This window comes from Phragmites australis, chromosome 2, assembly GCF_958298935.1.
Source record: "Phragmites australis chromosome 2, lpPhrAust1.1, whole genome shotgun sequence".
Classification (NCBI taxonomy): domain Eukaryota; kingdom Viridiplantae; phylum Streptophyta; class Magnoliopsida; order Poales; family Poaceae; genus Phragmites; species Phragmites australis.
This window is the reverse complement of record NC_084922.1, coordinates 15,834,820-15,860,712: the sequence shown is the minus strand read 5'-3', so window position 1 is coordinate 15,860,712 and position 25,893 is coordinate 15,834,820. Positions and strand designations below refer to the sequence as shown.

The 25,893-nt window shown below is 41.7% G+C and overlaps 2 protein-coding genes across 2 annotated transcripts; one reads left to right on the top strand and one right to left on the bottom strand.

Moving 5' to 3' along the window:
• Positions 1-7,841: 7,841 nt before the first annotated feature.
• LOC133900979 (uncharacterized) lies at positions 7,842-9,700 on the bottom strand. The gene is made up of 2 exons (XM_062342280.1): positions 9,492-9,700; positions 7,842-9,188 (listed from the first exon to the last, which is right to left on the bottom strand). Exon 2 carries the CDS (start codon positions 9,183-9,185, stop codon positions 7,983-7,985), a length of 1,203 nt encoding a protein of 400 aa, XP_062198264.1. The 5' UTR covers positions 9,186-9,188; positions 9,492-9,700; the 3' UTR covers positions 7,842-7,982.
• A 13,070-nt stretch (positions 9,701-22,770) lies between these two features.
• On the top strand, positions 22,771-25,123 carry LOC133900969 (uncharacterized). Its single transcript, XM_062342271.1, has 3 exons — positions 22,771-22,918; positions 22,995-23,116; positions 23,949-25,123. The coding sequence occupies exons 2-3, from the start codon at positions 23,093-23,095 to the stop codon at positions 25,038-25,040; spliced, it is 1,116 nt and encodes a 371-aa protein (XP_062198255.1). The 5' UTR covers positions 22,771-22,918; positions 22,995-23,092; the 3' UTR covers positions 25,041-25,123.
• Positions 25,124-25,893: the final 770 nt, after the last annotated feature.

Sequence of the window (25,893 nt, the reverse complement as noted above, 5' to 3'; positions counted from 1 at the left end):
CCGGTGAGAAGCTCGCTGCCGCCTTGCTTCACCGTGCTGAACCTTTTTTTTTTACTTTAGCCTTCGCTTCTTTGGTGTCGCAGGACACCGGGCGACGCTTCCCGACGCTCCTCGGTGTCTCTCCCGCTGCCGAACGCCTTCGCACCGAGCTCCAAGGCCGCCGCCCGATCTTCCCCGTCGCCGACCATCACCCGGACTATCTCCGCCTCTGTGAAGCCTCGGTATGCACTCCTCGTGAGCTTCTCCTCCGTTTGAAAGTCTTTCCGTCGCATTTCGTGGCCGTTTGCGTGATTCCGGTGCGGTTCCGGCCATTCCGCCGCCGCCGGCCGGCCGCCGCCGTGTCTGCGCCACCGGTCCGAGCTCCCTCTGTTTCCCACCTTCGGATCCGTGATGGATGGCCCAGATTAGATGCTCCAATACCCCTTCACCTAGCCAATTCCGTTGCGACACGTGGGCTATGTAATCCCAGTTGGCAAAGAACCGCCACCTCATCGCCCCTGTAAGCCGGCCACCTCAGCCTTTTTGCCCGCGTAGCGATGCCACATCATCACCCATATACCCACTCAGATTTATATTTGATTTAATTCGGGAAAAGTGGTATTTTTGCACTTAAGCCCCTAGACTTCTCTGTAACCTCATAAAAGCTATGTACTTTTATATAAACCCCTGGATTTGTTTTATAAATAGGATTTTCAGTATAAAATCAATTCGGTAATTCTCTGAAATTCAAGTAATTTGCAGAATAGCCCCTGGAACTTCAAAAGCTCATAACTTTTTGCTCGTAGCTCCGATTTAGGCGATCTTTGCGCTCATATTCTCGTAGCGACGTGTAGAATCTGTTTATAGGGTTTTTCTCTAGTTTTAGGAATGTTTGGTGTACTGTTCTCATGTTAGATTGTGTGCTCGTGTAGACGATTCAGTCCAGGAGTTTGGCAATTTTCAAGAAGAAGATTTTGAAGGACCTGTGCAACACTTCGACGAAGGCAAGTGTCTTGACCATGTTGCAAACCCAGCTTTTACATCAAGTAGTCTTTCTCAAAATATGCATGATGCTTCACAAAAATGGGTAGTATAGCAAATACTAGTGTTGGATATAGATGCTTTATCCATACAAGATCATCATGTTTTTGCTTAGCCATGCTTTAGATGAACATGTAGCGTGTAGGATGATGAATCTTGAGTTATGAACTAAAAATTGATATAGGAAGAATATCATGGAAAATTAATGTTGTTAAGGGAGTTAACAACGGAGATAATTGGGGTTCTGGGCAAGAAAGGGGTACTTTTCCCGACATGGTTGGTTGTTTGGTTGTTGGGTAGTATACCCTTATGGGGTTATTGGAGGTCTTGCCCAGACCATTTTAAGGACCGGTTCGTGGAGCGAACACCCATGGCAAACAAGGCAACCACGAGACCAATATGGTACGGCTTGGCCTAGTAACTAGATGTTCTCCCAGGGTTGTATGAGCCAATCGGATGTGTAGATAAGGAAGGGTTACTTCCCGATTCTACCCGGCACAAGAGGGGGCCTCTGGGGTGGAGGGTTACTCCACTTATGTACGACGGTGAAACCTCAGTGGGCAAGTGTATTCTGGGAGACTCTCTGGAAAAGCCTCGTAGTGATCTCTTGGCGCACACCCTGGAAGTGTGTAAGGTACCATCAGGTGCCGGCAACAGAGAAGATCACGACTCGTGGGTAAAGTGCACAAACTCTGCAGAGTGTCAAACTGAATATTCAGCCGTGCTCACGGTTATGAGCAGCCTGGACCCTCGCATGATTAGTCGGGGTGGGTGTTTTTCTTGGTCTGGGAATTGGGTTGAATTCCCGGAGGTTAAAGAAAACCTTTGGTACATCTTTTCTCGGTTAAAATAAAAATTTGTTTCCGTAGTTCAGGGCTAAAAACCAGCTTTTATGCAAATGAAACCCTAGATTAGGAAAACCTTGTCTCAAGCCACCATAGTAGATTCATTTGTTTTCCCCCACTTGTTGAGTATTGGAAATACTCACGCTTGCTGTTTCAGAAGGTGACGCATTTGAAGATTTTCCTGAGGATGACTTCCCCGAGGATGATGCCGAGTTCTAGGCTTGTGGAACCTCTCGGTCGGCTGCCTGTTGGTTTGGAGCTGCGCTGCTCCCTTTTTCCGCTGTGGTGTTCTTTTCTTTAGACCCGTGGGTGGTCATTTTGTAATATTCTAGCGTTGTAATAAGAAACACTGTGTCTGTTACACTAATGAAGTCGCTATATGTATGAATAACTGATCTTGGCATACATATAGTTTACATCTGGTTTTGGTCTTTAAACCGGGTGTGACACGGAACCCGACAAGGTCGGGGAGCAACGGATGTAACTTTTTCTGTAGATGTCCGTGAAAAATTTTTTTGCTTGATTCCGAGTCCGTATGAGAAAGTTATGGCTATTTTACTGAACCCCTGTCGAGTTAGGGTTTTTTTTTTCAAGCAACTCTGCAGAAATTGACCTCTTTAAGGTATTGCAAGCAATAGGATCGTGAGATGAACAAGGATGGCAGCGGTGGCAGGGCAATTGATACAAGGCGGCTTGCGACCTAACTAGGGTTGGCGTGGCAGAAAGTAACACAAGGCGGCTCGCGGTGGCAAATCGAGTAATGTGGTGGCTCGACTTGTTGGTGGGGATGGTGGCGATGGGATAGCGGCGTGATCAAAACAGCACGGAGCGTTGACTAAAGACCAAGAACATGACTCTAAAACCAGCAACAAGACTCGACCACGGACACAAACTCAACAACGCCCAACTGAAAACAAAAATTGCAAAGGCACAAAGGGTTCTAGGGCAGTGGAAATTGACAGAATTTTTTTTGGCTTTTTCTAGACTCTAGGTAATGAAAAATAGACTAATCTAAAGGGGAAAACAAAATTACCTAACGGGCAACCTGAAGCTCTGATACCAGTTGATGAGCAATGTTGGCCTGATCTTCCGATAGGTAGCGATAAGTCGGTGGGTGGAGAACTCGACGTTGATGATCCAAAGGCTTCGACCCGAACAGATCGTCTCCCTTGCAATCACTACACCACAGCCCCAATGGTTATCAACCGTGTCGCGCGGTTGACCTCGCCAAGAAGGCTCAATCCCTGCAAGCGTACCGAAAACACAAGCAAGAACGTAGAAGATGCAATCTGAAATATTGCGAATTGAATTCAAGCACTCGAAGTCGGGGTTCCACAAACACTTGCGGCTGCCTAGTCGGTCCGGAACAAGAGCGAAAATCTCACAACTGTGTGTAGATCAATGTCTAAGCAAAACCCAACCCTAATTAGGGCGGCGGCTACTGTATATAAAAGACTAGGGTCGGCCAAGGACCCCTGGACGCGTCCCTAATGGACTCCAACACGATACACGGCCCAACGGCCCAAAAGATGGTGGCGCAGCACCCTGACAGATTCTGGACGTCCACTTGTTTCGAAGATTCCTGTTGACTCAGAAAGAATTTGGACATGGGACCAGTCCCGTTGGAAATCTTATCTCCTTAGCTTTCCAACCATGTGTAGAACGTCGAAAACGGAGTCCGTATGCGTCCTGGGCGACGATTTTAGTGCAGGCTGGTCCTGAACTCCGAAACGGACTCGAACTTGATTGGGCCTCCACCTTGGCTTCGGCGCCCTTGCTGTTCTTCTCCCGTGTTCCTAAGTAACAATACATCACAATTATTCAGTAGCATCCCATCCTCATCAAAATATAAAGGAACACTAAGGAATGAGCTCACCTCACGATTTAGTTGACGTGCACGAGCTCGTGTCAATGGACCTATTGTTGGAGGAAACTCGGTGTGTGTGTATCCGAAAGAGTGATGTCCTCATCACTAGGGCCGAGGCAACCTGACAACAATATCGATGTCTATCTAATACCATTAATGGAAGATCTTGTAATACTGTGGATTGATGGTGTGCAGGTATAGGATGCATACAAACGAGAGAACTTTACTCTACGTGCAATGCTGTTCGTAACAATCCAAGATTGGCCAGCCCTTGGCAACCTATCGGGCCAGACTATCAAAGGCTACTGTGCATGTGTGCATTGCTTGGATGAAAAAGAGAGGTTGTGGCTGAAGAACAGCCAAAAATTAGTGTACCTAGGTCATCGTAATTTCTTCACAAGGATCACCCGTACCGCAGCAACATGAGAGCTTTTGATGGGAAAGTTGAGACTTGATCACATCCTAAGCGTCGCATTGGGAGACATGTATATGAGATGGTAAAGAGAGTTAGGGTTATCCTTGGAAAGGGATGCAAGAGTACACCGGTTCTGAAATCTAATCTTAGAGCTCATATGTTCAAAAAGAAATCTGTCTTTTATGACTTAGTATATTGGCTGGATTTGGTGGTTCGACACGCAATCGATGTCATGCACATTGAGAAGAACATATGCGATTGCTTGATTGGTACATTACTAGACATACTTGGCAAAACAAAGGATACACTCTAAGCATAGAAGGACCTAAAATGTTTGAAACTCAGACATGATCTACATACCAAAGAGATGGAAGAAGGCAACAAATATCTTGACCCCGTGAGCTACAATCTGAGAAAGGCGGAGAAAATTGCAATGTGCAAGTGCTTGCATAGAATCAAAGTTCCATCCGGTTACTCCGCCAACATAAAGAGACTAGTAAACCCAATCATAACTAGCATGAAGTCTCATGATTGTCATGTGATGATGACACAGATGCTTCCAATTGCAATTAGAGGTATTCTGCCACCGAAGATCCAAAACCCAATCATAAAGCTGTGTTCATTCTTCAACGCGATATCACAGAAGACCATTGATCCGACCAAACTAAATAAGTTGCAGGAAGACATGGTCGAGACTATATCCCAGCTTGAGGCATTGCTCCCTCCATCATTTTTTTATATCATGATGCATCTCATTGTTCACATCGTGAAAGAGATATGGATTCTTGGCCGTGTGTTTCTTCATCAGATGTACCCTTTTGAGAGGTTCGTGGGAGTTCTTAAGAAATATGTCCGTAACCAAAATCGGCAAGAAGGCTGCATTACCGAGGGCTGGGGAACCGAGGAGGTTATTGATTTCTGCGTCGACTACATAAATCTCAAATCGATTGGTGTGCCTGTATCTCGCCATGAGGGAGGCTACAGGGGAAAGGGACGATAGGTGCAAACACATTCCGCACTAATGACCCCATTTCATCCACGCAAGCATATTTTGCAGTTCTGCAACAATCAGTTGTAGTGGACCTATATGTCGAAGAACACCAGAAGATGCTACACACCAGAAACCTAGGGAAGTTTGATGTTTGGATCGCAAGGGAGCACAGAGATCATTTTGGTGCTTGGTTACGTAGATAGGTGATGCATAGCAGATAGAGTGTGCTCAGTTGAATGTGTTGGCTTACGAACCGTCTACTACAATCCTCACATTCCAAGGATATGACATGAATGGCTATACATTTTATACGAGAGCTCAAGATAATAAGAGCTCCAACCAAAATAGCGGTATTCGTATAGATGCCTATGACTGCAATGGAAATAGGGAGACCTATTACGGATTCATAGAGGATACCTGGGAGCTTGACTATAGAGTGTTAAAGGTTACTCCGAGAGGGTGTGAAGATCGACGAGTACGGTATGACTACATTGGACCAAAAACTCGTTGGATACAGAGAAGAACCATTTGTACTTGCGAATAATATTATGCAGATCTTCTATGTTAAGGAATTGGACCCAGCTAACAAGGAGGAGCGCCACGTGGTTCTTCAAGGAAAAAGAAGGATTGTCGGAGTGGAGAATATTGTTAACGAGGAAGACTACAATCAATTCGACGTGCTACCTCCTTTAGGAGAGGACGTCGACCTAGGTCCAATGGAAGACACAGACGAACCTCCCTATGTACGTCATGATCATAATGAAGGGCAAATAATTAAGGCAAAGTAGCTAAATTGTATTAATTACTATATATGAAATTGTTTTAGATGCAATTATACCTCACTTTTGTTATGGAAGCTTCAATTTGTAGTGTATGGTGGAAGATATATTTATTATTGACCATATTGATTTTTGATTTTAGGTATATAAAAAATTAATTTTGGTATATAGCAAGTTCAAATTTAAATAAATATGTATTAGTTTTACTAGGTCAACTTAATGTTAATAAATATAGATAGTACAAACTCAATCGAAATCACCTCAGTAACGCAGCGGTTTGTTTAGTTTTACTTGGTGTAGGGCTTGGGTTCGAGTCTCTACACGCGCGTGAAGCTAAAACAAATTTTTTGCACCCCGCGGTACCAGCAATGAAAGTGGTTTCACTGTCGGTGGATATATTGGGCCGGCAGTGAAACTACTTTCACTGCCGGTTGTCCTAGTGAGCCGGCAGTGATGGTACCATTTAAGTGCCGCCACTTATTCAGTTGTCAATTGTATATTTCTATTTATTAATGAATGATATGAATTACTATGTATGATGCGAAGTTGGTATCGTCGGACGACTCTTGGACACAATGGCCTTCCAACAATGATGCGAAGGAGGAGCAAGAAGCGGCATCTTGTAAACGTGCCCTAGAGGAGGAGGATGAGAGGCTAGCCCGTGAGCTGTGCACTGCGGAGGAGCAAGAAGCAGTATCCCATAAACGCGCCCAGGAGGAGGATGAGAGGGTGGCCCGTCAGTGTGCTGCGGAGGAGGCCGAACGCTCAAAACCTATAGGAATTCAGGTGTCAGACTTTGATGTGTTTGACACGCCGGCAAGCCTGGAGCATAGACGACGCTGTGGTCGATCAAGTGCTGCCGGGTCCTCCGCTCCACCACCATCGACCCCCCGATGTCCCCGGACGTACTAACGCCATCAATCGTCAGTGTGGGGACGCAGTCCTCGTTGCGGGAGATGTAGAGGGATATTGGACTGGCTCAACTCAACTGACTTTTCAGGGGGTGACTTGTAATATTGTGTGTTTGTCGATGCCTCACTTGTAATATGTGTTCATTACTATGCATTAATGAATGTGTTTTTATTATTGATTTACAGTAAATATATGTATCATTGTATGCATGTATTGAGAGAGAGACGAAGAGATTGAGGAGTGAGAGGGAGTACAAAGAGGACAGAGAGGAGGACCGTGGAGGGGGAAGAGGGAAAACATTGCCGGCCAAAGGATACAGCCGACAGTGATGCTAGAGAATCACTACCGGCTGAATCGTTCAGCTAGCAGTGATAACCCCCTTCACTGCTGGTCCACCGAGCCGGCACTGATAGTCCTCGACTGTCACTGCCCGTTGCCCATTGCAGGCTCCAAAACCGACAGTGAAGGGGGTTTTGGAGCTGGCAGTGAAGCGATTTTCTGTAGTAGTGCACATAAAAGTTGCTTCTCGCGTTCGATCGTGTCGTGCTTTATTTATAACACTCTCGAACCCAGCAGACCCAACCTTGGGCATGCCTACTGGTCGAGGGAGGGTGGATATGGGACGCTTGGGTGCCGAGGTCGGTGGTGCTGCATGGGCGATGGCAGAGGCGGCCCCGTCGGACAGGTCGCCCTGGGCTTGGCTCTCCCATCTCCCTGGGAGGTCACCACATTCACTCATCAAAAACCTACGCTCCCGGCAGGGGAGAAAGATCTGACTGGGCTAGATTGCCAAACATCCGTTCTTATTTTGAAATTTTTTCTTGTTCTGATGGTAACGTCTCTAAAGATAAACAACAGCAAAACACGTCGCTGCGTACAACTTCTGCGATTGGAATGTTAGACGTGTGCAATTATAGACTGGACACTCGGCACTTGATACACATAAGAAAATTTTCTGAATAGGGATAAACTCATGATAAGTCAGGAAGCACATACATCGATGCTGCATAAATTAGGAATTTAACTAACATTACAAATATCAACTGTTTTATAGAACGCACAAGCCCATAATGTGTAGAAATGTCATTCTAAAAAATTATTTGTAATTTCAAATGCTAAAAATAAAATTAGTACACCATTCATCTCAGCTAAATTATGAACTGGAGGAACGTATCACATAGTCGTTGAAAAATTTTGCCGGTGAAGCAACCAATGATTCATGCGCACCAAGCCAGACAGCAGCCAGATATGTAAAAAGCAGCAACGCAGCCGCCGCTATCAGCAAAACATTTGCCCAAAACATGAGCAGCTTGACAGGCTCCACAAAGGGAGTGGTCGTGCTATCTTGTCCCGGCCATTGGCATAGCATGAAAACAACGTAGTAGACTAGAAGCCCTGAAACACCACAAGACACCAAAACCTTGGTGCACCAGGAGAGCACAAACTCATCCATGTAGACCGCTAGGAATGCGAAGAAAACAACTGCCGCTGCTCTCAGAATAGTGATGACATTTCTGTGGGATTGGATCTTGTCTGCGGTGATAATGGAGCTGTCGCCATGGTCGAGGTGAATGCTGAACCACAGGAGTACTGGCGCAAGCTCTGGCAGGATGAAGAGCACCACGTCCTCACCCAGCAGCTCGGCGGCCGCAGCGTGCACTGCCACCAGCAGCACAACAAGTGAGGCCTTCCGGAGCAACACTGATGCCGGAGCGACACCAGGAGTTGCCCCGGTCAACGCCAACCGTTTCATCATCAGCGTAAGTGCCCCAAGAATAAAGCTGAAGAAGAGAAGGAACTGGGATACGGCAAAATTATCAGCAATATGGAACTGCCCCATAACGCAGAGAACCCAGTAGGGCACCAGTGCTGCTGCCTCCTGCCCCTCGGCTTTCTTCATCTCCTCCCCACCTTCCCGATTGCCGCCACTGCCAGCACCAGCTTCGCCATCGTCATGTTGCTGTGGTTTACTCTGACGATTAAGCTTATTGTGCAGTGCAACAATGAACCAGACCGCAATGACCGGGAATACGGCGAGCCAGATGTAGCTCCAGTTGACTATAAGCAGGGACACGTAAGATATCACCACAACAACGGCTGTCTCGATGTAGATCCTGATGTTGGCGCATGTGAAGCCAGGAAAGTCCGCATCCAAGAACTTGAAACGCGGTAGTGGCAATTCCAAATCAACATATGAGAGCACATTCATGAACCCAAGAATTACAGGAATTATACCAGTGAAATACAGCTCGTCGTATTTATAGTCGATCAGCGATGCCACTTTGGAACTGATAAAACTGATGACGACTGTTGGCAACAAAGGGAGTGGGAAAATGTCCACCATCTTTGAATCCATGATCTGAAGAACACAGACGAGAGAAGATCATTACAGGTTCATATGATTGCCATGTCTCAACTAGATTTTCCCTTCAACAATTTTACCGATGTTTTGTGCAAAACTTTGCCTTATGTTCATCTATCGTCCTTTCTACCTATGAATAATTTCTTCAAGCACATATTAGTATTTGAGCTGAGTTCAGAATAAAAATGCCAAGAAGCACCACGGTTTTCTCTTTGTTCATTGGAAAGGAGTAGAAAGGGCCAAATAATAACAGCAGGGGCCAAAGTAAGCATGAAACACGTATGGTAGAGTAACCCTTACCGTATTATATGCTTTTATGGGCTCTTCAGAATTGCAGCTGCTATCTTCTTCAGTTTGGATATGAAGTGTTCAGGTCTGAATGGAATGGATAAGCTTCAACTGGGACGGGTAAGAGGAAAGAATCCCCTGCTTGCTCTATGGGAAATGTAGCTAGACTTTCTGGCTGGACCCACCCAGTACATTACTTGGTGGTCGCCTTTAAAAAAGCAATTTGGAATATATAAATGATAGTAGGAGGCACACGTAAACACGCAGTTGCCCATTTGATTTAGACGATGTTGAGAGGTTTGGTGAAACAGCCTCTTGACATTGATGGGTTGTACCTCCACGTGATGAATGGTGACCATTTCTGAGATGTTATATTGCCCAAAGACGACTTCCACGACTTATCACACGGTTATTACTTCCGTGTTCCTACGGTTTAATTGACTGGCATTATTGGCCCCACAGTTTGTTTTCTTCGTAAGTTTTATTCGATGATTTAGATTCTACAAAAGACAATGATTTTTGAAGAATATTCAAAAGTGCAGCGTTTACTTATTACTAAATGCTATTCTGAATATCTTTTTTCATTTTTTAGTTACCAAAGCAATAAAAAAACAAATAAACAACCAAGGAAGTAGGCACAATACCCATCTTGGATTTAGCCACTATTTGGAGGCTCGAACACCTTATCAATGATTCCTTCCCTTTTAAGCGAACTAATGATTGTTTTTAGCACATGGTGATGAATATTCTCCTTTTTTTCTAAAAGAAGGGGATTATATTAAACATGAAGCATTGTACATCCCTGGCTACATAAATAACCTAGAAAAGAAAGGAATTACATTAAAAACTTCCAAGCCTTTCTCGCTTTGTTCTCATCTCCGGTGACCTCTATCGGCCTTCATATTGCCTTGGTTGGATGGGGCAACACAGAACGTCACAGCCACACAACAATTCTCATATCGGAACCATCGAGCAACCCTAAACTTTGGATACATCACAAGATCCAATGCCCCAGAACACCTTCGAAGCGCATATAACTCCATGGTGGAACATTGGCAGTTGCCTCGCCGATTGCAGCAACTAAAACTTAGAACCAACACCTCATTCCATGGAATGACCAATATAGGAGGTCTGGTAACAACATCTGTCACCGCTAGCAACAGAGCCAACGACCCAGGTCCAAAATGCCCAACAGGGATGAATAGCAGCTCCCCTCCATTCACAAATAGAATGAGCACATCAAACCTCTCACAGAGGATAGGGAATTTATTGGAACTAGCTATAGATTGCCCAATGAATCCTGCTATGACACCATCATGAGAAATTTCGAAGACTGGGGAGGCCCTGGCATGAGAAACTCCGATGGCGAGGTTGTCATCAATTGGAGGACCATCGAGGATGGCGGCGATAGCAAGGAAGACTAGAATCAACGGCTGCAGGAGCAACGCTGACCCAATCTTCAGCATACCACTACTTAGGGCAAAACTTGGGGATTTATTTTGGACTAAACCTATTGCTACTAAAAGATCTAAATGGGGAGCGCTCCCCACTCCTTCTCTCCACCAGTGAGGACTCTAGAGGAGGAGAAGGGGGGACAGTTGGCGGCAATGGAAGAATTCTAGGGCTAGGGTGATGATTATTCTCCTTTTTATGCATTACTACCTAATAACTGAATTAATCCAATTATGTTTTCACTTTTAGATGTGTTTATATACCAATGTCATTCTAGTATATTTCTCGATTGTCCTTGTCCCACCCAATGAAAAAAACACCACATGTTTAGTACCAAAGCAAGGCTTATAAAAATAACAATAGGATACAGGCAAAGTCGCCATCTTGAATAAGCTACTATTTGAAAGTTTGATAAAACCCTTGATTTAACTATTTTGTTGTTCCATGATGACCATCTCCTCCTTATTGTAACTCAAAAAAAGCTTATAAGGACTACTAGGAAAAAGGGGCCACTGTTTCCCAGACCCATGCGGAGATGACTTCATTTACGAGGTGAAAGTGTTGCTGGCCTAGGGGAGTTACCTGGAACCACCTGTAGGGGTGGCTACTCCTAGGAAGTCCTAAGCAAGGGTCACTACCTCAGAACGGGTTATCATAGATGGATATTAAACAATATCACAGATGGGTGATACCCGCCAGGCCTGATTACATGCTATAGGGTGTGGACCCTTCTAGCAGGTCAATCGTATCTAGCTCAATCACGGCAGCAGCTACTTGTTGGTCAACCTCCTTAGAGGCGTAGCTACTTTTCGCTGCAGCTCTAGGGCTCGCTTCCGCATGCATGAAAATATGTATTCCCTATGATACAAGCTGCTCCATGACGTTTGTGTAAACTTTTCGGATGATGTCCTATGTCAATGCCTGTGTCAATGGATTCACGTCCACTGTAGACCTCTTCCTCTTCTTGTACATCCTGAGGTATTTGAGAAAGCCATATTTCCAGCCCTAGGAACTTGATACACCTCGCACTCGATCGAGGTGCTTTGGGTTTTCCAGCGCCGCTAAGAGAACATCATGTTCCCTGACCCTAGTGAAAGAACCTTAGCTAGCTTTGGCTACCTTTTATTTTACTTTTTCTACGACTGACTGGGTTTTGCTGTTTCTGAATGTGATTTCCATGCTTTTGGACAGCTCACCCCTTGCATGCAAGTATGACTGTGATAGTCCCGGGAATTGCAACCAAGTGAAAGAACCTTGACTAGCTTTGGCTGCCTTTTATTTTACTTTTTCTATGACTGACTGAGTTTTGCTGTTTCTGAATGTGATTTTCACGCTTTCGGACAGCTCACCCCTTGCATGCGAGTATGATTGCGATAGTCCCGGGAATTGCAACCAAGGATTCTCACGGCCCTCTTTGGCTAACTTTTTGTCCTATACATACCATTTTGTCCTTTTCCCAGCGTACCCGATTGCACCGGTCCTATGATTGTGCTTGTTCCTAGTCCAAAGCTGCTTCTTCTCCTCACTCTCCTTTTTGAACTGCTCTGAGTTCTTCATTTACAAAAACATCACAATCTTTCTCTTTCAAGTGCTTGTAGATCTCGAAGGGCGCCACCCCTTTAGCCAAGTACTGATTCATAAGCTTGCTCTTAAAGCTTTGGTGAAGTTTTGCGATCCCTTTCATTGCTGCATTGACCGCGGAGATCGTTTAACGCTTGCTCATGTTTCCTGGCTACTCTAAATACGCCTTGACGACATTATCAAATAAGTCCCACTTAGCTTCGTCACTGAGTTCTTCAAACTTAGTCGTTATCGGCATTTCCTCCCTAGCAATGAGCCTTGCGACCCTCCAAGATCTATTTGGGGCCTTTTCATCCGAAGGTAGCCCGTCAGCATCCATTCCCATGACGGTAACCTTGTCTGTCAGCCACTGTGTTTGTGACCTTACCTTTCAGGCTCATGTACCACTATCAGCTGTCTAGCTTGGAGACTAAGCTACCACCATCTAGAGATGAAACTAAGGGGAGTTGACATAAACAAAAAATATTCCTCCATTTAACAAGTATAAAATATATTGACTCATATCAATACCTCTATAGCGGGATTGTATTCTTTGTCACTTGCCTGATGTCGGCTCTCCCGCATCAGTGATGGGTCAGAGCTTGGGCTGCGATACTGGCTTTCACTGCTGTCGAAGGAGGACGTGCGTTCAAACTTGGGCTCCTATCTGTCCCATCTTGTGCCGAGACGGCCTCTAGTGCTAGCATCATCTGTGCTTTTGGTTTCTTAGGGGTGACAGTCCTCTTCTACCCTATGGAAATCAAGTGTAGTATATTTTATTCTCAATAAAGGAAAGAAAAGGAATCAAGGTTACTACAAATCACTCATATTACTATAAACTTACACCTTAAGATGTCATCGCTTAAAAGAGGTGGCAGAAAAACACAAATAGATAAGCCAAATTCTCACGTTTCTATTAACAGTGTACTAGCAAGAAGTAGGATTAAGAACTACACACATTCACTATCTCACGCTTCTACTAACAATGTACTAGCAAGAACCAGTTGACTACAACAATATCATCCCAAGAGTGTCAACGTATCGAAGAACTCTAAGCATACCCGTTAAGATATCAACATACATAGTGCCCCTCTTCTGCCCCATGGTTTCTTAGAGGAAAGAAAAGGAATCAAGGTTACGAACATGGTACAAGACAAATATTAGTAGTCATATCATAGGGATAGGTATATTGAATTGGAAAAATGACTAATCAGATTATGGAGATAATTATATATGAGTGCAAGCTCGATTGGGAAAGTGAAAAGACGTGCAAGGTGCATGTGTAATAACCATCCCAATCGAGCTTGGCACTCATTTGTATGGTAAATAGTTATCTCTTTTCATCATTTGTGGGACGGTTTCAAAAGCACGGGTTTCCGTCATCATGTTTAAAGCATCTAGGGAACTAAACATGGCTACTATGACTATAATTGCTTTCAGAAGATGACAAACAATATGAGCATGGATCTCATCTTACATAAACATAGATAAAGAAATAATAGAATGAACCAAATATACATGACCTTTGAAAGATATGACATCAAAGCACAAAAATCAGTTTCCAAAATCATGTATACAGAGTGTTCCAGACAGCATATACATATTATGCATAATAGTGCTCTCAAAAAATAAATGACAATTGGCCCCAAGACTAACAAGGTCCTGCCCCCTAATTGTCCTATTGAAAACATCATTCACTGGAAAATTTATCAGAAGCTGTGCTGCTGTGCCAGAACAGAAATAGCTCATATACTGAACAGAAATATATGATAGCTGCCAAGTCAGAGACAATCAAAAGGACAGCAAGATTCAAATCAAGTACTGACAATAGAAAAACAAGATGAACCAGCTTCATAATCCAGAATCAAAACTGGTAAGCTATCACTAGACTAACAGCAGTAGCACATAAACTAGTCATTAGAACCACAACAAATAGCCCACTGGACAATCAACACATGAAATATGTCTCAGTACTCAAATTCTTAAGGCAGTGAGAGCCACTAAAGTAAATCACCATGGGCTATCACACAAATCACAAAACTAGTGTATAACAGGTCTAACTAATGTACTTAATAAATTGCCCAGTCTCAGATTGTCAACTCATCATCAAGCAACTAGAGTATGTAACAGTGCTATCCAGAACAGAAAGAGGGGAAAACTCATATAGTAAGAGCCTATTCAGATAACACTTGCTATGAAATTATGAATGGTTATATTTCAAAGTACCTAAAATTATTAATGATCATATTTCAGATAACACATGCTATGAAATTATAAATTGTCATATTTCAGATAACACATGCTATGAAATTATGAATTGTCATATTTCAAACCCACCGGGCTGGATACAAGATCAGCAAGAACAAATAGGTGACGGGTGATACATTTTTTTGAACAAATATCCAACTGGACTGGCTACAAGATCAGCAAGATAGCAACAGATACCCCACTGAACTAGCTACAAGATCAGCAATATAGCAACAGATAGCCCACTGAACTGGCTACAAGATCAGCAAGAACAAATGAACAAATAGTAGCACGATGTGCTGATCTATTCACTGAACCAACTTGTCCAATATCAAGGACTTGGTGCAAGAGCGCAAGACTCGAAGGTCTCTTTCCACTGCAGTTGAAACATTCAACATCGAGCAGAGATGGGGGAGGAGCAGGGTCAGGGGTGTACCTCGGTGTGGGGGAGATCGTGGTGCGCTTAGGGGTAACGGCGGTGCTCCGAGTGCAGCAGGGCTCCAATGGGGGCAGAGAGGGCATCGTAGGCGGGGGTGGCGATGGGTTCGGGGGCGACAGCAGCGACAGGCTCGGGGCGACAGTGATAGGATCTGATGGCATCAACGGTGACGGGCTGGACGGTGATGGTGACGGGCTCGACGGCGATGGCGATGGGCTCGGTGGAGGGCGGAGGGTGGCGGTGAACCCTAGTATGAAATGACTTAAGCGTGTGATCAGGAAATGACTTAGGCAATGCACGTGGGGACGCAATCAATATATACATACAACTAATAGGTGACAGGTGATACATTTTAACCGTCACCTATTTCAATCATCCGTCACTTATTTTAGAGCGTCGGTGACAGGTAATAATGTTAACCTATCACCTATGAGTTACAATAAGTGATGGGTAACATTATTTACCCATCACCTATTATAATAAGTGATGTTTGATTAATTTCACCCGTCACATTTTACTTTTCAAAGAGAAAAATTCAGCTGAATGAAAATTCAAATAACTTGAAACCTAAAATTCTTAATATTACAAATTCAAATAACTTGAAACCTAAAATTCAAATTTGATATTAATATTACAAATTTGACACTCAAATTCAAATTCATCGTTTTCCAAATTCAAATTCATCATTTTCGTGCTTTCTTGACCTGGATCCCTTCATTATGCTCGGAGTGCAGGTATAGAGTTTTCTCAGTCGGCGAAAGGCGTCGCACAATTGTAGTAGCAAAAGGAGAGATTTTATCGAATTGATTGAACTCCTCCTCATCAACAACATGTATAACTCTTGCTTGTACTGATCTCAAACCTCGACGCCTTCTGACTAGAGTTTCTTAATATCATCGACTAAAGGTCTGAGGTACACATCAAGCCAGGTGCTATGTGAGGTACTCATGTTACCAAATGAATTTATGCCATCTATGCTTATAGCAAACCTAATATTTCTCAATTCTTCAGCGAACCAACCAAATGTGGAATCAACGACTCGCCACTGAGCGGAATCCGTTGGGTGCCATATCATTGTGTCATTCTTACTACCCTTCTTATGCTAACGCACAAATTAGGCTTCATTTCTGTTGGCAAACAGATGCTCCAAACGGGGAGTTATAGGAAAATACCACACCACCTTCCTAGGAGGCCCTTTACTTTTCTTGCCTCCATCCCTATCACCACCGTCATTTCTACGCTTATATCGATGGGTTCCACAAACGGGGTATTGATCTAGCTATGCATACTATCCATGAAACAAAATATAATTCTGCTTGCATGCATGTCTTTTTTCTATTTTCAGTCCTAAAGGATAAATTATCTTCTTCACGTCATAGACGCCCTTGGGCACCAAGTTCCCCTCTGGTAGCATGTCCCTTAGCAGATCCATCAATGCTTCAAAACTCTTGGCAGTCCAACCATGGGTTGCCTTCAGCTGTAGAAGCTTTAGGTTCCTAAATATCCATTTGTACTTCTTCTTACAGTTGAGATAAAGGGACGTCTTGGAATCATGCACAAATTCCTAGAATTTAGCGAACTCACCATTATTATACTCATCGTGCCGCTCGACATCCCGCACCATCTGGTCCACATTCTCCACGAAATCCTTAACATCATTATCATTGAAACCTAATATGTCCGCATCCCTAAGATCATGATCCATTTCACCGGGTGTAAGTCCTTAATCCACACTGTCAGTATGGAGGGTTCGATCCATCTCTCCCTCATTAAGGCCTTGCTTGCCATGTTTGTTCCAACATATATGATTCTCTTTAAATCCACGTATGACCATGTGTGCATGGATATTGTCTAGTTTTAGGAACTTCTTATCATTCTTGCAATCGCGATATGGACAATACATTGCCCTTTTACCATGATCTTTCAGATCCACCAAGGTAGCACTTATGAAATGCTTCGCCCCGCTCAGGTACTCCGGATAAGTCCAGGTCTCAAGGTATATCCAACTTCTATTCGTCATCTACAATTAATGTAAAAATATTCATTCTTCATTAACAATTATCTTAATTTTATGGTTAATCATGCGATTAAAAATTACATACAAATACACTAGAACTGTGGCATCTCACGATAGATCGGGCAAACTTAGTATCAAATCTAACATAAATACAACTCACTTGTACTAAGATTTTGGATAAAGATGCAAAATGGTCGATTACAACTCAAATCACAACAAATGTACCAAATAGAGATTAGAGGAAGAGAAAAGAGGGGGACGAAAACCTTCAAAGACTTAGTACCAATTCAAACTATTAGAAAATCGCTAGCGGAGCTTTTGAAAATTGCCAGCACTGTGCGGGCGACACTATTGAGTAATTTTTCGCCTGCACAGTGGCTAGCGAGCTCTTAAAACAGATCCATATAATAAGTGATAGATCATGTTATGACCCGTCACTTATTACTTGTCACTTATGATCATGTTATAAGTGACGGTGTAAGGAGACCCATCACTTATGACTGGTGCAAGGAGACCGGTCACTTATGATCATGTTATAAGTGACGGTGTAGTCATTAACCGTCACTCATGCCATAGGTGACACGTAATATTATGACCCGTCACCTTTTACCTGATATCTATGACGGGTCTATCCCTGTCGTGACCCGAGGCGACATAAGTGACGGGTCGTGTAATGACCCGTCACTAAATTATGTCTCCTTTGTCCTTTTTTCACGTAGTGTTTTGCAGGAGGTCATTTCTTCCAACCCCATCATTCTAACACTTGTATCGAGGGGTTCCACAAATAGGGCACTCATGCAAATTTGCATACTCTCCATTGTAAATAATACATTCTTGCTCGCAAGCATGAATTCTTTCCACTTCCAAATCGATAGGACAAATTATCTTCTTTGCTTCGTAGGTGGATCTGGGTAGCAGATTCCTGTTGGAAGTAATGCTACTAACTAACGTAACAATGCAGTGAAGCTCTTATCAGACCAATCATTATTTGCCTTCAATTTCAAAATAGGAGTACAACATACAACAATGTGTACTGCTCTTTACAACCTGGATATAATGGTACCTTCGAGTGTCACATAAATTCTTAAAATTTAGCAAACTCTCTATCAATGTACTCATCATTCCCCTAGCCATCGCAGACAATCTACTCCAAATTATTAAGAATAGCATCATCTCGGTCCATGAAGTCATCAACAATATCTTCAATATTTATGTAAGGAATAACTTCACATTACAATTTTCCTCGACGTTTATGGTAGAAATAACTTGACACTCAAAAATACCTTCTTCATGCATATCGCCATAAAGGTCATTCATGCCTTCTAGGCCATGCTTGGTCCAACATGTATAGTTTTCTTTGAATCCACACATAATCAAGTGTGCATGTATATTATGTACCTTTAGAAACTTTCTCTCATTTTTTCAATCAATACATGAACAAGACATAAATTTCTCATTCTTGTTCAACATATCCACCTCAGCAGCAAGCATGACTCCATATATATCATTAAAAACACATCATAAGTACAATTCTCTAGGTATTAAATATTCAATCTACATGATTGTTTTAAGTGTAAAATTATGAAGCAATGGTTCTGACCTATAAAAATGATAATAGATTGAGGATTTGTGAAATTTGCAGAATTCTCTTTTTGAGCTAAACAAATCTATGCAAATGAGGGCAAAAAAGAATCCCAATTACACAATCGTGAGATGCATAGGAAATCTTGAACAAAAGCTCAAAAATTCAAACCATATTTCAGACCAAACAATATATTAGAATGTGCAAGACCCCCTTGCCCTCTTCTAGAACAGAATCCAATCTCTTCCTCTTTCCTCTATAACTGAATCCTTCCTTTGGATCTAACCTAATTAGTTATCACCATAATCTACCAATTTGGAGTTAAATAAGAGATAAATACTAACCTCTTGCGATCCCAAGAACCAACTCCAAAGAAATCGCCCCTCAGAGGAAACTCGCACCCACGGTCTGAAAACTCATGTACGCCTGCTCTTTCTAAAAAACTCACTACGTGACAAATAAACAAATGAGACAAAAAATTAGTGATGGATCGTAATATGACCCGTCACTTATGTTAAAAGTGACGGGTTATAGTTGTGACCTGTCATCATCAGTTATGAGTCATCCTAGACCAGATATAAGTGACGGGTCATGTTGTGACCCATCACTTATGACTCGTCATGAGTAACAGGTTATCATGGGCAAGTCATAAGTGACGGATCAAGTTGTGACCCATCACCAATAACTGACTCATCAGTGACGGATCATCCTAGAGAGTCATTAGTAACGGGTCAAGTTTTGACCCGTTACTAATGCCCAATTTGATGCAACAGAGTAGAGGCAGGAATTTTAATTACTCAATCACTAGATGTATTAGTCAATTAGTTTGATGAAACATTTTATGTATTAGTCCATCAACTCGTCAATTTTTTATGTAGTCGTGAGAAAAAAATAATTTATCCTTCATAATTTATATCTATTATAAATCTAGCTACTATTAATTAAAATAATAACTAGATATTAATTAAAAATAATAAGTAGTTGCATTTATTTGTAGACCATAAAATGTGTAGTAAAAGAAATAATGCACATTCAATAATTTACTTATATAGTAAATATGTACATATCTCCTTAAGTTTGATGTAAGGGGTGGTGGCTATGGATACAAACACGCGTTTCGAAAATGGTATAGAAACTTCTGAGAGAGAGAAATCAATCTTCTAAGCTATTTTTGGTCTCAAAAACTTCGTTGAACCCGATAAAGTCAGAGAGAAACGGATGTAACTTTTTATATAGATATCCGTAGAGTTAAAAAATATCGAATTTGGAGTCCGTATGTAAAAGTTATGTCTATTTTACCAAGGGCACTCCGGGTCAATTATTTGAAACATTAGTTATATTTCTTATTTCAATTCTGCAGCCGCTTTCGGTTGAAGTGAACAGCTCAATTGAACTTTAATCCCACTCTTTGATTCTAAAACTTTGAATCGAACCATAAAAGTGTTTTTTTCCTTTTACAGTTAAGCTCTGGAACAATCTATAATTTAAATTGGTAACATAGACATAGGTGACGGGTTATAACCGTGACCTATCACCTACAACTTATTAGGTGACAGGTCACGGTTATAACTCATCACCTATAACGTTCAGCAACGAAGCTTAAAAGGATACAATATCCGCTTCATATCACACCAACGTAATAGCTGAGGTTCGCGCGAGAGAGAGGATACAATATCTGCTTCATAAATTGTCTTTTCTCCCTCTCCTAAGTGTCCTATAGACAAAAAAAAAACTTATTCTTAGTGTCAAGCGGCAAAATTGAGAGTCAAGGTGTCATAACCATAAAACCACACAATTTAAATGTCTCAGAGATAAATATCCCTTAAATTTTTATTAGACTTGGTTAAATTTTCGTTATTGATAGTGATGCACGAACGGGTCCATGGGTTGAGTTATTCAAGACTAGGCGGATTTGCGCGTTTATACCGCGCTCATTTTTTTTTTCACAAAACATGATAAAAGAAACCAATTTAGGATATTCTCAATATTTACTTATGAATTTATCAATATTTAACACATTCACTTAATTATAAGAAAAACAGTAGTATTTTCATGCATATATATAATTTTAGCATGTAGACAACAGTAATACGAAAGTAACAAAATTTGTTTAATATTTTTTGAGTTTTATATATTTTTCTTTGTATTTTAGATTATTCCAGTTGATTTATCAATATAGCTAGTATTCCTGTTGATATTTTTTTAGAATTTCCCGAAAATTAAATTATATTATATGTGTAAATATGTATATGTATACATACATATGTATACATATACATATATATATGTATCCATATATCTATACATACATATATGTAGGGTCCACTGCTACGGTAGCTACAGTACCGAATCCATGAGAGCACTCCAAATCTTGGCTAGATAACATATGTTATAGATATTTTTTTAGAATTTCCCAAAAATTAAATTATATTATATGTGTAAATATGTACGTGTATATGTATACATATATACGTACATACATATGTATACATATACGTACACCTATACATATATATATGTATCCATATATCTATACATACATATATGTGGGGTCCACTGCTACGGTAGCTACAGTACCCGAATCTATGAGAGCACTCCAAATCTTGGCTAGATAATATATGTTATAGATCCACCAGGAGACACTGGGACCGAAATTACTGTTCCTGTAACAAAAGTAGTGCTATGGCACGTGTAGTGTAGCAGCCATGATGTAAGCAAACCAATGATTTATGCCAGCGTTGATTTTCTTTCTTTGCTCTGATATAGCTTGCAAGCCTTGATTTTCTTTCTTTGCTCGAACGACCCTAACCGTTGACTCCGCAAAATACGTACACAAATAAAAGCTTGTCATATTTCACGAAAAGTAGTTGTAATATTATAAGCCCATCTCTATATTTTTGTCATTATTTGGCTCCACATGTTTTAAAAACTTTTTGTCCGTTCCACGAAGAATATTAACTATACTGTTGTTTAAGAGTGCTACTGTAGTAGGATGAGCCAGTTCGCATGTACAGCAAGTCTTTGCTTTAATCTTAAATCGAATTAAATACGTCACTTCAAACTAAATTTATCGAGAAATTGTTAAGTGAAAAAAAAAACATGTTTAGAAGTTCTAAAAGATTATCGAAACACTCGTACATGTAGAAGAAATGGTGGTGTAAGAGCATATAAATTTTTAAGGCCATACTTGACTTCACTTATGAGATATGAAATTGTCTTTTCTTTCGTTTTATTTTAAATTTTGTATCTCACAATCAAAATCAAGTATGGCCTCTAAAATTTATATACTCTTACGTCACCATCTCCTCTAAATGTTTCTTTTAAAATTTTCAAAATTTTCAAATATACCTTTTAGTTTTTCCCGATTCCACAGAAGGAGAGGTTTTCTTCGAATAATTCTCCAAATTTGTCTTGCTCATATAAACTCAACAAGTAAGTTTTGGGCGGTGGGCTGGTCTTTTGGCTACAGAGCTTTCTGTCTGTCACGTACCAAATAAGCAAGCCTTGATATTTTTCAATTTTCCATTTTTCGTTTTTGCTCCGACGACCCTAAACCGTTGACTTCACCAAATAGACAAGTCTCCGCGGCTGCTGTGCCAGAGTGATTTCCGCGTGATATGAAAATGACAAAGACTGAGGTATGAAATTGTCTTTTTCTTTGTTTTTTTGTAAATTTCGTATCTCACAATTCAAGTCAAGTTTGGGTTCCAAAATTTATATTCTCCTCTAAGTGTCTGAGGTTTCTTTTAGAATTTTCAGAAGTTCTAAATATCTTTTTTTAGTTTTTCACGATTCCACAGAAGGGGAGGTTTCCTTCGAATAGTTCCCCAAATTTGTCCTTGCTCAAATAAATTCAACAACTCAGTATGGGGAGGTGGGCGCAGCTCTAGTATATTTGGTTTTCGGCTAGAGCTTTGTCTGTCGCGTACCAAATAAGCAAGCCTTGATATTTTTCAATTTTTCTTTTTTCATTTTTGCTCCGACGACCCTAAGCCATTGACTTCACTAATAGACAAGTCTCCGCGGCTGCTGTGCCAGTGTGGTTTCCGCGTGATCCGCTCACCGGATCAGTTTAAATCTGTCTGCTGTACTGAAGTTTGTGGCAAAGTGGCAAGCAACCTCAACCTTCAAGCTTAAGCAGAGTAATATTCATTTCTTTGGCCGCTTCTTCTCCTTTCTCCGTCGACTCATTCCTTCTGACGGCGTGTGATTTACTAGCGATACGGCCGATATAATCCTCCTTGAGAGCTGATCACCAAGTTAATTAGGCGTACTTTTTTGTTGGAGGGGCCAGGATTTCAGCGGGTTAATCTTTGATGGCTGCCAGAGATTTAGAGATGGTATGCATATTCCAGCCCCATATTTGATTTGCATCTTTGCCTTACGTTTTATATCCCACCTCAAATATATTTTTCTGCTAGCAGTATTATGTTAACTAGAGATCGTAACTTCTTTTTTTGCGCTAAATGGAGGTGCAAAAAAATATCAATCATTTAGATAGTAACCAAAGTTGCAATTTGGAATCACATGATAACTGATTCACATCATCTTCGTTTCGTTATTTTATCGCAACGCCAGCTGCAATAGCTAGGAAAACTGCAAAATGACTAAGAAAAACTCGGCTAACAGAAATGTGAATTATCTAGCAAGGACCCGTCATGTTTCAGTTTACAAACCCAATTAACACTTTGCAACAAGGCACCCCATGTAGAGGGTGCTGGCGTGCTGTCTAGATACAGTAATGAAAACATATCAAATCATAGCTAGACTTAATGTTACAGCAAGAACTAACAATTGTAGCCGTTCATAAGATCTATGTCGCTCAGAATATGCAAAGGGTTGACCTATATTTTTCAAAACCTTGTTAATTATTCGACTTTACAACCTAGGTTTCTCAAAATCCTGAATTAACAAGCACTCCATTTGAAATTACCCTGCAATCATACTAACGAAACATGATCCATATCTGGTGGTAAGTGCGACATTTGAGCTCTCATTCCTTCTTTTGGTGTAGTTCCAACGAGATTCATTTCTGTATAATAATATGATCATTATTACCATCCCTGGAAGGTACCAAGAAATATAATACCAAATTGTGGTACCTCAAAAAGTATAATTTAGTGGTATCTTCCAAGGACCGTAAAAATACTAATAATATTCACGATATTGCAGGATGCATGGATAAACCGTTACCGTTCTTTGGCCGAAGGAGTGGTGATTATGGTCTGCCCGGTGCTTCTTGCAATTGCGCTCAACAAGGTTAACCTGAAGATCGAGGAACACGGTCGTGTAGTTCCAATCATCATGCTCGTGGTTGCAGCCATTACATTAATAGCCGGTATTTGCCCATTCCTCATCTGCCGTTTGACAGGACCGCCCCACACTGTGACCAAGTGTATGGCCTCCTTATCGTGTACGTGCTTAGTGGTACTTGCCTGCTGGATCATGCGTCTTATTATCTCTGACAACTGGTTATACCCTGCGATTGGCGCTGTATTTGGACTCTGCATCGTGGTCAGTACTGTCATCTACGGCCGTCGAAACAATGCTGCACCGGGAAATGCAGGACACTACAATATCCAGGAGAACTCACTAGAGCTCTCGGCTGGTGTAACTGCACTGCTGTTTCTGGGACTAGAAGGCTTGGCATTGGAAGGTCAAAATAACGTCCTTAAATCAACACCAGATCCTCTTAGCAAACCAATGGGCGCAAGCTTCATCGCTTGTGTTGTCGGCGTGTGGTTAATGCTCCTCGAGACGAACCCTGCTCAAATAAGTCACGACAAGATAAGCAACCTTACAAAGCTCTTTGATATCATCATGACTAGTGGCATCTGCTTGGTCATGTTCTTCATCATCGATGCACTCATGAAAATAAAAGCATTGCTTCTGATGGCACCTCCATTCCTGATTCTCATGGTTCATGTTTTCCATCTCGTCTTCCCCCCTACAGTCGTCAATGCTAACAATGGTAGAGAGTTCAAACCAGCATCGCTTGAACTAACCAAAGTGACGTTTACTGGATTCCTAGCGGTGTCGATACCAAGAATCAGGAATGGTTCGCTGAACAAGTGCACACATTGGTTCATACTCCTTGCTGCATCAGCTATTGCTTCAGGTCTGGTATGGAGGCTCTTTACGCATGTCAGGCCTGTAGACAACAAGGTCGTAGCAACTGCGAATATTGCTTCCTTCTGCACCCATCTTTGCATTGTAATTGCTGCAATTCCATTTGCTGTCATGGCCGGAAATGCTCTCTCTTGATTTTGTAGCATGTAGCAACTCAAAATGATGAACGATCTTCCATGGATTCTGTGCTGGCAGATTTATATAATGTTTTTCAGTTCGATGCCCTTGTATGCTTCTTTCCTAACGAAATTTTCATCCTATTTTACTGCTAAACATATGTGTACGGCCTGCAAACCACAAATGTGATGTCATGGTCTTAATTTCCAACAGCTATTGCACAGACTGTGCTGTTGCCTGTATAGTAAAACATTATTTGTTTATGCAACCGAGAACAAATTGCTGATCTAAGTTGAGGGTTGTAGTTTGGTTCTCGAGGTTTGAACTCACCAGGGAAACAATGGCGCGGTGGAGACCCTTGCTAGTGCTCACCAGAGAAACAATGGCTCTCTAGGTAGGACGGTCATCCTACCTTTTCAACTGTAAGATCTGCACGTTGATTAATCTATATCGTATTTTTTATTCTCGATAACACTAATTTATAGTTGAACAGTTGACTCTATTATATTTATATTTTTAGACTATATTTGCTATGTTAAAAGAAGAACTCACCGGCGGACAGGCGGACAACACCGCGCTCCGTGAAACGGAGAACAGTCTGGCAGAAGTGAACAGGGAGGAAAAGGTGTAAAACGACTGCTCGGAGGGAAAAAGAACTGACAGGGAGCTCAGTTTTCGAGCTGAAATACTAGTTGGCTTGATCACATCCGAATAAAAGGTGGAGATGCCAGAACGCATGGAAGAACCAATCAATTGAACTGTCCAGTTCTCGCAAGCGATCAAGTTCTTTTTCTTTTCTTTACTAAGTAAGGTATTTTTTTTAAGCTAGATACAGAAAAAATCTAAAAATATGAAACAAATATAACTATAT

Excerpts from the sequence above, each read along its gene's own strand:
- LOC133900979 (XM_062342280.1), bottom strand. The coding sequence starts at position 9,185 with ATGGATTCAAAGATGGTGGACATTTTCCCACTCCCTTTGTTGCCAACA.
- LOC133900969 (XM_062342271.1), top strand. The coding sequence starts at position 23,093 with ATGGCTGCCAGAGATTTAGAGATG. Across the intron at positions 23,117-23,948 it reads CTGCCAGAGATTTAGAGATG|GATGCATGGATAAACCGTTA; the intron begins GTATGCATATTC and ends ACGATATTGCAG.